We start from the raw sequence: 12,963 nt of genomic DNA, 5'->3' as shown, positions 1-12,963 counted from the left end.
TGGGTTAATGTATCATGTGGTCTAGGCTGGGGGTTAATGTATCATGTGGTCTAGGGTGGGGGTTAAGGTAGCATGTGGTCTAGGCTGGGGGGTAATGTCTCTTGTGGCCTGGGCTGGGGGTTTAGGTATGTTGTGGTCTAAGGTCGGGGTTAAGGTGTCATGTGCGGAGGGACACTTCAGTGGATATGTCCGTCTGTTGTGGACCACCCAGTGCTAAGGCTGCACGTATAGCTGGTCTGAACTATGTTCAAGGGAAGATGAGGGAATCATGGACCGGCTGAAGAACGCCCGACTGTTCGCCTATCTCCTCACAAAGCGATGGAAGCTGACCGGCAACTGTAACGAAACTCTCCTCATCGTCTACTCCAAGGCCGACAACGTGGTACGTCATCAACTGCAGAACATCAGCCTTGAGAAACATATATGCTACTCTCTGCTAGGTTAGAGGATATGTGGATGGGTGTTTATGTTACTCAATGATAGGTTAGAGGATATGTGTGTGGTGTGCGTTACTCTCTGATAGGTTAGAGGATATGTGGGTGGTTGGTTTATGTTACTCACTGCTAGGTTAGAGGTTATGTGGTCGAATATTGTCTGTTGTTCTGTGCTAGGTTAGAGGATATGTCTTCGGTTCATGTTACTCGCTGCTAGCTTAGAGGATATGAGTGTTGTTTGTGTATGTTACTCTCTGCCAGGTTAGAGGATATGTGGGTGGTGTATGTTACTCCGTGAGGGGTTAGAGGATATGTGGGTGTTGTCTGTTACTCTGTGCTAGGTTAGAGGATATGTGGTTATGTGATGTATTTTACCAACTGATAGGTTAGAGGATATGTGGGTCTTCGATTCATGTTACTCGCTGCTAGGTTAGAGGATGTGAGTGTTCTTGGTGTATGTTACTCTCTGCCAGGTTAGAGGATATGTGGGTGGTGTATTTTACTCCCTGATAGGTTAGAGGATATAAGGGTGTTCTCTGTTACTCTGTGCTAGGTTAGAGGATATTTGGTAGTGTGATGTATGTTACCCACTGATAGGTTAGAGGATATGTGGGTGGTGGGTGTTACTAAACTGATAGGTTAGAGGATATGTGGGTGGGTGGTGTATGTTACCCACTGATAGGTTTGATGATATGTCGGTGGTGTGTGTTACTCTCTGCTAGGTTAGAGGATATGTGGAGGGGTGTTGTCTGTTTCGCTCTGCTAGGTTAGAGGATAAGTGGGTGGGTGTTGTCTGTTGCCCACTGGTTAGAGGCTATGCCTATGGTGTCGTGCTATAGACAATGTCTTTGCTAATGTTCCAGCTGTACACGATGACGGGCAAGTCAGCCGGCATGACGTTGAAGGACAACCTGATTGTGGAGATCTCAGTGGATGTGAGACCTTTCTTTGATGATGAGGAGACGATCGCTGAGGGGATCAAGGAGATGATTAGACGATACAGGTACGGTCAGACCACAGACGAAAACAGAAGAGCAGGTTGCCACGACATAACTATGATACCACATGCATAGTCGATACCACAACGGAATATCAAACACGTTTCAGACGCTTCTTGCAGACTTATGTTTCCTATCACTGTGTTTCCTATTACATCGTTGATACCACAGCTACTGACATCGTTGATACCACAGCTACTGTCCCTATCCATGTTTCAGGGCCGTCGCCAGGACATCGTTGATACCACAGCTACTGTCCCTATCCATGTTTCAGGGACGTCGTCGGGACATCGTTGATACCACAGCTACTGTTCCTATCCATGTTTCAGGGCCGTCGCCAGGACATCGTTGATACCACAGCTACTGTCCCTATCCATGTTTCAGGGACGTCGTCGGGACATCGTTGATACCACAGCTACTGTTCCTATCCATGTTTCAGGGCCGTCGCCAGGACATCGTTGATACCACAGCTACTGTCCCTATCCATGTTTCAGGGACGTCGTCGGGACATCGTTGATACCACAGCTACTGTTCCTATCCATGTTTCAGGGCCGTCGTCGGGACATCGTTGATACCACAGCTACTGTCCCTATCCATGTTTCAGGGCCGTCGCCAGGACATCGTTGATACCACAGCTACTGTTCCTATCCATGTTTCAGGGCCGTCGTCAGGACATCGTTGATACCACAGCTAATGTTCCTATCCATGTTTCAGGGCCGTCGTCAGGACATCGTTGATACCACAGCTACTGTTCCTATCCATGTTTCAGGGACGTCGTCAGGACATCGTTGATACCACAGCTACTGTTCCTATCCATGTTTCAGGGACGTCGTCGGGACATCGTTGATACCACAGCTACTGTCCCTATCCATGTTTCAGGGACGTCGTCGGGACATCGTTGATACCACAGCTACTGTTCCTATCCATGTTTCAGGGCCGTCGTCGGGACATCGTTGATACCACAGCTACTGTCCCTATCCATGTTTCAGGGACGTCGTCGGGACATCGTTGATACCACAGCTACTGTTCCTATCCATGTTTCAGGGCCGTCGTCGGGACATCGTTGATACCACAGCTACTGTCCCTATCCATGTTTCAGGGCCGTCGCCAGGACATCGTTGATACCACAGCTACTGTTCCTATCCATGTTTCAGGGCCGTCGTCAGGACATCGTTGATACCACAGCTAATGTTCCTATCCATGTTTCAGGGCCGTCGTCAGGACATCGTTGATACCACAGCTACTGTTCCTATCAATGTTTCAGGGCAGTCGTCAGGACATCGTTGATACCACAGCTACTGTTCCTATCAATGTTTCAGGGCAGTCGTCAGGACATCGTTGATACCCGAGCTAATGTTCCTATCTATGTTTCAGGGCCGTCTTCAAGAACACCTACTCCAGGGACGATGCTGGCACCGGTTCATTCCCTCGTGACAAGGACAGCGCCGCCGGAGTGTTCACCTCTTCACCTGTTTTGTGTTTGTTGGCCATGGTGATGCTAATCCTCTCTTAACTTCCTATTTCCATACTTCTAATATAACTGTGATGAATATGTACATCCAATATGCCGTTACATTCACACCAAGCGCTGTCCTATAACTGCAGTTCTGCTAACGCTGTCACACCAAGCGGCGTAAACCAAACTAGAAATATTCGCCCTGGAGAGTCCGATACCGGGTGACATACTACACTGAACCGAGGACATCGTGCAGCCGGGAAATGGCTCGTGAACCTACACACCGTGCACACACACACACACACACACACACACACACACACACACACACACACACACACACACACACACACACACACACACAGACACACACACACACACTCACACTCACACAGACACACACACACACACACACACACACACACACACACACACACACACACACACACACACACTCACACAGACACACACACACACGTGTGTCACGTTTGCAAAGCTGACAATGCGGACGGATCTGCTTATGCGAGTTACTCTATTACACCGTTAGAGCTGATACATTTATTTATACATCCAATATAGGATATTTATATTTACGTTTTGACGTTTTCTTATTTGACTTACTTAAAATATGACTGATTTGAAGAAATGTAGCCGACAAGAAAATGATTTCGAGTGTTTACTATGTTGGTAGTGTGGCTGTTATGTTAGCATGTGTCACCGCTGTGCTTTCGGTCACCTTGTTTTGATACCTCAGACCTTCATCTAATGGACGGGGGGAATTCTTTATGAGTTTTGCCCCGGAGAGAGTGGGTTATGTGTGTTATTTTAAATAAAGAAAGCAAAGTTCAACGAAAGGGCATTGTCTCTTTAGACATCTTGCATAATACCGGGTGTGTTGGCCTCTGGCTGGACTAACGTGGTTCTGGCCGGGGTGCACGTGCACTTACAATCACAATAGAAAAACGAACGAATAGACTTTATGAAAATATATACTCAGGAAAGTGTAATAATTCTTCGCACCCAAAGCTATATACTGTTTTATATATATTGAACATAGATGATATTTACTCCACCATGGTGCTATTATATTCCTGGTACATGTATCTGTGCTTGACCTGATGAATGCATCTGGCCATCTTCCCGAGGCAAGGGAGTTAACTCACCAAATGTCTAGTTTCCACGTGTATAGCCAGTTCGCTCCCTTGACTCGGGAAGATGGTATGTAGTGTCTATAGCCCGTGTCACATCAGGGATGATCTCACCAGCAGCAGTACAGGGACCCGGGAACAAGTAATGCTTATCTTATTGGATTCCTACGTAGTTCAAACAATTCAATAGGTATAAATTGCTTCATTGACTAATAATGTTCGTTTAGATAAAACAAATATATGTAAATTAGAATAGAGAGACTGGGCGTGATTGGTGGAGCAGTGGTGTTGCCTTGCACGGATGTGGTCAGTAGATGTTCCTGAAGGCGGAGCGGTGATGTTGCCTTGCACGGATGTGGTCAGTAGATGTTCCTGAAGGCGGAGCGGTGGTGTTGCCTTGCACGGATGTGGTCAGTAGATGTTCCTGAAGGCGGAGCGGTGGTGTTGCCTTTCACGGATGTGGTCAGTAGATGTTCCTGAAGGCGGAGCGGTGGTGTTGCCTTGCACGGATGTGGTCAGTAGATGTTCTTGAAGGCGGAGCGGTGGTGTTGCCTTGCACGGATGTGGTCAGTAGATGTTCCTGAAGGCGGAGCGGTGGTGTTGCCTTGCACGGATGTGGTCAGTAGATGTTCCTGAAAGCGGAGCGGTGGTGTTGCCTTGCACGGATGTGGTCAGTAGATGTTCCTGAAGGCGGAGCGGTGGTGTTGCCTTGCACGGATATGGTCAGTAGATGTTCCTGAAGGCGGAGCGGTGGTGTTGCCTTGCACGGATGTGGTCAGTAGATGTTCCTGAAGACACGGCAGCAGAGTCCCGTCATCTCCTGGAAGAATCCTCCTTGACCACACTTGCATCTGAACATCGGCCCAAACATCTACCGCAGCGGCAGCGTCACTGCTTCACTGCAAGTTCAGTCGTTGTTGTATATCTTGAACAGAGGATATTATTGTGTCTTGTGTTTATTTAACTGTGTTAGATTTCTATGAAGTGCTTGTATATAACTAAGTGCAGTCATTGTCATTAAACTCTTTCGTTATTCTTATTCGCAGTGTTGTAATCCTTCCAAGGCGCTAATAGCGTTATACACATTATTGTAAGTCCTTGCAAGGCGATCGGGTGGTCAGGCTCGCTGACTTGGTGGATGCATACCATCGTATCCCAATTGCGTGGATCGATGCTCATGATGTCAAACACTTGAATGTCTTGTTCAGACTCGATTATTTACAGACCGCCGTCATAAAGCTGGAATATTGCTGAGTGCGGCGTTAAACAACAAACAAACAAACAAACAAAAAAACCTTACAAGGCGCTAATAGTGTGATACACATACTTTGCCTCTTAAAATGTGTCATTAAAGATGTATTACAGCCGTTTCAATCAGCACCACCAACCGATATTTTACAACTGATTCCCACAATAATATATAAGCTTCTTGGAAGTGAAGCAGCCAACTTCTGGGAGTTACTACGTTGTACTCTTACTGAACAGGTGTTTGAGGAATACAGACGATTAGTTGAAAGGGATTTAAATGCAGCTACGTGTAGGCACACGGATATATTTTCGTATTGTGGCAGTGAAATGTTTCTTCAGAACAAGAAGAGGCGTATTTTGCTACAACACCCTATCTGGTTTGAGAAACAGTGCGAAGTCCTTAAACGAGAAACATGCAGGAAATACAAATGTATGGACAATTTACAGAGATACTTACATGCAAAAACAAACTTCAAGGAGTGTTGTAAACATAAAAGATCTAAACGCGAAGAGAAAAGAAGTGAAGCTATTAATGATGCTGGGGAAAACAATGACTGTAAAACATTTTGGGACATTGTGAAACATATTTTACGAAAAACAAGCATTCTTATACTGTGGATCCATCTGTCTGTGTTTTAGAATTATTTCAAGTGTCTTTCAAATGAAGGGTGTACAGATTTTGATGGTCAAGTAAATGACTGTTGATAACCGTCAAGGTGATGCATGTGATGCTGACCTCCTAAAAACAGATATGTTGTCATCGGAGACAACCGAGGAAGAGATTACTAAGGAAGTTGAACATCTAAGGAATGGGAAAACGGGGTGGGTGGTATTCCTACAGAATTCTTAAAACTTCAATTTAATAAGATTCTGGATCATGGAGTTTTCCCCGAAGCACGGAATATCGGCATGATTTTACCTTTGTTTAACTCAGGTTGTAAGGCGGATCCTAATAACTACCGTGGACTATTCCTACTAAATGTGACTAAGAACATGGATTGAATCACAAGCTGGTTTCAGAGAACAGTATTCTACAACAGACAACGTATTCACTTTTCAAGCAATATGCAGTAAATATCTGTGCAGACCAAAAAGACGTTTCTTTTGTGCGGTTATTGATTTTAAAAATACATTTGACGTTGTACCAAGAAAACACTTTTATTTTTGTTGTTACAGAAAGGGTGTTATGGAAAATTACACAGTATTCTAAAACATGTACGGTGCCGTAAATCTTGTTTGAAAATTAATACATGTAGTGAGACAACCCCATCATTTCATACATCTTCTGGAGTTAGTCAAGGATGCATCTTAAGTCTGCTATTGTTTATCTTCTTCATACATGAATTCGTAACAGAAATGTACACATCTTTGCATTTTTATTTCACCAAATATTGAAGACTTGATGCTCCTTCTATTTGGGGACGATGTTGTGACATTTTCATATACTGTGATTGGCCTACAGCGACTTGATTGTGTTACAACATTGGGGACTTGAAGTAAATTTGGAAAAAACCAACGTACTTGTTGTTCGGAATAGGGGTATCGTCGCTCGAAATGAAGCACGGGATATTCTTGGTAAACCGGTGAAAAATACAACCTACTACAAATATCTTGGAGACGATTTCATTTATTTCAACAATATGAAAAGTTATCCTTTTCTTGTGCGTGCAAAATAGTTGACTCTAAAATTTCACCAATATTAGTATATGCATCTGAAATATGGGAAATGAAATATCAAGAAAGTATTGAAAAAGTCCACTCAGCCGACTTCAAGAAATTTCTGTGAGTTGGAAAGTTTGCTGCTACACAAAGCTATCCTTGGTGAGACATGACGTCATTGTCTGTATATATCTACTCTGACGAGAGTTGTTAAATATTGGATTAGATATAATCTAATCCAATAAGTACAGATATCCACGGCAATGTTATAGTATGCAAAAAAGATGGATGAAATTGGAAAAACAATTTGGCCATCAGAAATACGCTAGTTTCTATTCTCTTGTTGATTTCATGTGTATGTATTGCACAAGACGTCGGGGAAGATAAACAATTCTTATACACTGATGGAATAAAATAAAGGATCGCATAGATGGTGCAAACATAAGATTTTAATACAACACTTGATCAAATGAAAGCTACATGGTAAATAATGACTTAATCTCAGTTCTTCAGTATGACCTGTGACCACCACGAGCTCTCACAACAGCCTGACAACGTCTTGGCATACTCCGAATAAATGCCCGGATTGTAGCCCTTGGAACATTATGCTACTCTTGTCTTAAACAGTCAAACATCTCGTCCAGATTACGAGGTTGATTAATGCGATCTCGCATCCGACGACCAAGAACGTCCCATAAATGTTCTATCGGGTTAACGTCTGGACTTTTAGCCGGCCTTGGAAGCACAGCGACCTGGTTCTGCCTAAAAAAATCGGCTGAAACACGAGCAGTATGTGGCCTCGCATTGTCCTGCTGATACTCGAACAACCGCCCAACTCTGTTAGCCAACGGAAGCACCACTGGGCGTAACACTTCGTCACGGTAACGAACACCAGTCAGACGACCATCCACACGAATCAAATCTGTTCGGTTGTCGTAGGTGATTCCACCCCAGACCATCATTGATCCACCCCCGTATCTGTCTTGCTGTTTGACAGTGCATGCTTGGTATCGTTCATTACGTCGTCTCCAAACACGTGTCCGGCCATCTGCTTTGTCCATATTGAAACGAGACTCATCGCTGAACATGGTGTATTGCCAACGAATGCAGCTGTCTGGCTCCATGCTGCCTTGCCCACTGTAACCTTCGCCGTTTGTGTTCTTGAGTCATCCTGATTCCTACCACGGGACGGCGACTGTTGCGTACTGTGCGATCACTTAACCGTAGATGTGTGACAGCTCTGAACTCGACATTCACTTTTGGGGCAGGTTTAAAGCGATCCCTCAAACAAATCAGCCGAATCTGACGATCTTGACGAGCTGTAGTTTTCTTTGGTCGCCCACGCCCACGTCTCATGACAACATCGCCGGTCTGCCTGCAGAGGTTCCACAGTCGTGAGAGGACACTGATGGACTTCTGAAAGTGTCTTGCAATTTCTCGCAGTAACTGGCCTGACCTCACCATCCCGATTGCCTGCCATTTCTCCTTCAAACACATGTACTGTCTTGGCATGTTTCACGCAGTTGATGTCAATGAGATCGGTCTTACAGTAGAAGACTTTATACCCCACTGTGCCATGAAAAACTACTGAAACACGTGCACTGCATGTCTTTCTATAGGTGATAGCCTGCGTTTTGGAGATGTTGACCATGTACTTCCGAAAAACGGCCACACAAAATAACAACATTCGGACTCATTGACCAAACACACTATGCGATCCCTTATTTATTTCCATCAGTATATGTTAAGACAACGAGTAACAGATATGTACATCCAGACTTGGCATGATGCAATGACACATTGTAACTATTTTATCGCATTACAGAGAACCAGAATCTTACATCAATAACCTAGAGGATCGAAACCTACGAAGAGATTTCTGAAAATTTAGAATATCTTTACTCAAGTACTCAAGTATTAGAATAAGGTATTTACCTCATTATAGTTATCCCAGCACTCAGTCAATAGTAAATTTGCTAAATACTAGAAATGTACATCTCCTTAAATCTGTTTCTCTGTTCATGAAACATGTTTCTCATTTACAAACTCTCGCGTGACCATTTATATTGTCACGTAAAACTGAACTTTAGGCCATGTGGCCATACTACTGCATAAACTACCACTACTAATAGCGTTATACACAGTATTGTTATTCCCTAGAAGGCGCCAATAGCGTTATACGCAGTATTGTAATACCTCAAAAGGCACTGATAGCGTTATACACAGTATTGTTATTCCCTACAAGGCGCCAATAGCGTTATACGAAGTATTGTAATACCTCACAAGGCACTGATAGCTTTATACACAGTATTGTAATACCTTACAAGGCGCTGATAGCGTTATACACAGTATTGTAATACCTTACAAGGCGCGAATGGCGATATACACTATTTGATCATGATTCAGAAACACACGTTCATGATCTACTCGGAATCGTACAATCTGCTCTTGGCGGAGATTTCTTATCAATATGGAAAGGGTTTTGTCGCTTTTATTTGGATGAGGAAGACTTTTTTCTGCTTGATATGTGACTTGATCTGTGACTTGATCTGTGACTTGATCTGTGACTTGATCTGATCGGCCGACAGGAAATCCTTGTTGAGTACTTTCAAGACTTATCGTGCGTATTTCCAATGTATTTTTCTTCGGAACCAGGAAGACTGGTGAGTAGAATCTGAAGGTGGTATCTATCAACTCTTCTAATACGCCGATGGCTCCCTTGTCTAGAAGCTTGTGTATTGCAGATTCGCTAACTTGGTCCCTGTCATATGGAATCGGCGTCCTACTGGATGAATCTCAAGACTTGGGCTTTGTCGGAAGTGGAGCTTGTACCCTATTTTGATAACCTCCGACAGCCAGGCGTCGTCCGTGATTGCTTCCCATTTCTCTGCGTATTGAATCAGACGATCTACGACTAGCCCTGCGGTTGGCGTTGAGTTGAGTATCGGTAGTCTTGATACGATGTCAGTGAGAGAGTCAAGGTCGACAGGATTGAAGGCTCTGCTTCAATCTCTGCCACGCTGCGTGAAGGGTTGCATGTTCTTGGAGACACTTTGAACGTGAAGATCTTTCCTTTGAGGCGGGGGCACGCCCTTACGTCACATGTCTTGAAAATATCTCTGGTTCGTTGCCCTGATGACCTTTTCGTTGACTTCTTGCAAGCTCCGTTGGAAGACCTGTGGGGCTGTAGTAGATGGTGATAACATACTTCTCTTCGGCGTCTCCAGGTTGAAATGATGTGCTTGGTGTAGTAGGTGGTTCAGTTGCATGAGCAAAAGCTGTGTTGACATCAACACCTACGTTGACCAGAGGTCCTCCTGCATGTTCAGGTGCAAAGAGCTGAGTGTGAATCCCACACGGAGCAGGTTCATGCTGACTTGGGTGTCGACATACTGACTTGTCACCAGGTGTCTCTCTGTGGTGCGTTTCACACTTTCCCATCCATACGTCCGTATTACCATTGGCTGTAACTACTTTCGTCTTTTAGGCTGACGATCTAGAGTGAGTGAGTGAGTATGGTTTTACGCCGCTTTTAGCAATATTCCAGCAATATCACGGCGGGGGACACCAGAAATGGGTTTCACACATTGTACCCATGTCGGGAATCGAACCCGGGTCTTCGCCGTGACGAGCGAACGTTTTAACCACTGGGCTACCCGACCGCCCCTGACGATCTAGAAGAGTCAGAAATTTTATTACATGCCTTGGATAGTTTGTTAATCTTTGGATATTTGTTTGCAATCGTTGCATCTCGACTTTGGCATGCATGTGCTCTTCTTGCATCTAGGATGTTGATCCCCGGCGATTTGATCGTTACCGCACCGGGAGCAATCACCAATCGGCGATGAAGATGCACGCTTCCTCTCCCACCAACCGTGTATCTAACAACCTGACCCACACGACGTCCTTTCTTCTATTAACCCCCCCCTCCCCCCCTTCATATGTCGTAGACTGCTCTCCGCTTGTTGGTCTTGTCTAACTAATGATATTAGTGAAGTTTACAAAAATGAATGTAAAACAGCAATCAAACGTGTCACGATGTGATCAACAATTTTGACTTGTTTACATCTGGACACACACTATGGAAGCAGAGACCACATTATATGGACTCTGATGGAAGTGACGTTTTCCCCCCTTCCGGCATTTCCTGTGGAGGATAGAGTCTTCCTCACAACTATCACATATGATGACAGTAAAGGGGGCGTCTGTTGAAAATCTAAATAGTTTTTTTTGTGTGATTGCCAGCCAAACAGGAATTTATGGCTATGATGTCATAGATATAGGGTATTGCCAGCCAAACAGGAATTTATGGCTATGATGTAATAGATGTAGGGTATTGCAAGGTATTTATGGCTATGATGTAATAGATGTAGGGTATTGCAAGGTATTTATGGCTATGATGTAATAGATGTAGGGTATTGAAAGGTATTTATGGCTATGATGTAATAGATCTAAGGTATTTATGGCTATGATGTAATAGATGTTGGGTATTAAAAGGTATTTATGGCTATGATGTAATAGATCTAGGGTATGTGCAAGGTATTTATGGCTATGATGTAATAGATATAGGGTTTTGAAAAGTATTTATGGCTATGAAGTCATAGATATAGGGTTTTGAAAGATATTTATGGCTATGATGTCATAGATATAGGGTATTGAAAGGTATTTATGGCTATGATGTAATAGACGTAGGGTATATGAAGGAATTATGGGCTTCCAAATTGTCCATGACTTGAGTGATTGCGAATATGTCCTCCATGTTGTGACTAGCACAAGTTATGCCTGTGTGACAAGTGAATTCTTAAACCACTAAGCTACCTCTACACTAGGCTGCCCTTCCAGCCTGTTTGGGAGAGGTCATGGAAATTTGACGGCACAATCCACTGTGTTCCCCTATATTACAATAGGTTCCTGACACCCTCTGATAAACCAAGTAACCAGCTCATCTTCCAAACCTAAGTTTTTAAAACAGGTCACTTCTAAACATGCTTTAAGGTTTTGCGGTTCAATTGTAACACCTAGGTTACAAATGACTTTTCATAAACTGGCCTCTTGATATGTGCACAATCTTTATTTTGGATTCTCTAAAAGACACAATTTTGTACAAAATACATGAAGATGTCATAACGGGAATCAAACCTGCAACCACAACGTGTTTTCCAAATATCTTGTTAAATTTTACATGTCATGACTCCAGCTGGTCCAAGCTGCATGTGGTTCTTCTCTCCCACGCCTTGATCGAATTCCTTTTATGCCGCATACTGTATTGTTTCAATATAAGGTATGTTGATGTTTTCTTATTTTTTTCTGGTATTTCTCACATTTAGATGATTTATAAGTTGGATAAAAAACACCTCCTTACAAGGTCCTCGAGCTTTTCCCCTGATCGTGGTTTGACAAAACTCACAGCTACATCAATGAACAGAGACAAAACATCATAAGAATGTAATACATTCTTCTTTTATTCTAAGTACAAACTTCATGTTACAGTCCCTGTACATGGAATAGAAAAAGATGAAATTATTCTACATAGAAGATGGCTCTTGATCTCTACTGGAATGCATGTCCGGAATCCTCGACTGGTTCAAGTGACATTCACAAAATGATGTAACCAGACAAAAGGTCTTGATGAATTCCTAGATCACTGTTACTAAGTTACAGGATCTTGATGAATTCCTAGATAGCTGGAACTAAGTCTGTATCAAAGTGATAATATGTAAAGATGATAAAAAATCCCATTTGTCCTGACAAGCATGGGATCACACTGGAGTAATGTCGCTTGAATTCGGTATACAAACGACTCAATCTCATTAAAATCAGATTTAAGTTCCCTCTGCCACTAAACAAAGATCTGAGGACATCCCATTACGGGTCACGTCAGAACGACCTTTTCGCAAACTTTGACCGATCACTGAAATGAACAACAAGAAGTCGACATCAGCCAATTAGAAAGCAGCTTTCTCGAGCTTTACGACACTTGTTTCAACCTGGCGACTTCCATTTCAGACTACGCTTGAAAA

The 12,963-nt window shown here is 43.4% G+C and overlaps 1 protein-coding gene across 3 annotated transcripts in view; it reads left to right on the top strand.

Moving 5' to 3' along the window:
- The window catches only part of LOC124137357, a 33,678-nt gene extending 28,603 nt beyond the window's left edge, over window positions 1-5,075 (top strand). For all 3 annotated transcript variants that reach the window (XM_046503626.2, XM_046503625.2, XM_046503627.2), the window contains exons 4-6: window positions 253-382; window positions 1,298-1,437; window positions 2,807-5,075. In XM_046503626.2, coding sequence (XP_046359582.1) covers window positions 253-382; window positions 1,298-1,437; window positions 2,807-2,945 — 409 coding nt within the window. In that variant the 3' untranslated portion in view covers window positions 2,946-5,075. The remainder of the gene's footprint in view (window positions 1-252; window positions 383-1,297; window positions 1,438-2,806) is intronic.
- Window positions 5,076-12,963: the final 7,888 nt, after the last annotated feature.

The sequence above is a fragment of the Haliotis rufescens genome, unplaced genomic scaffold (assembly GCF_023055435.1).
Source record: "Haliotis rufescens isolate VD_foot unplaced genomic scaffold, xgHalRufe1.0.p SCAF_26, whole genome shotgun sequence".
NCBI classification, from domain to species: domain Eukaryota; kingdom Metazoa; phylum Mollusca; class Gastropoda; order Lepetellida; family Haliotidae; genus Haliotis; species Haliotis rufescens.
This window is presented reverse-complemented; position numbering and strand designations above follow the sequence as displayed.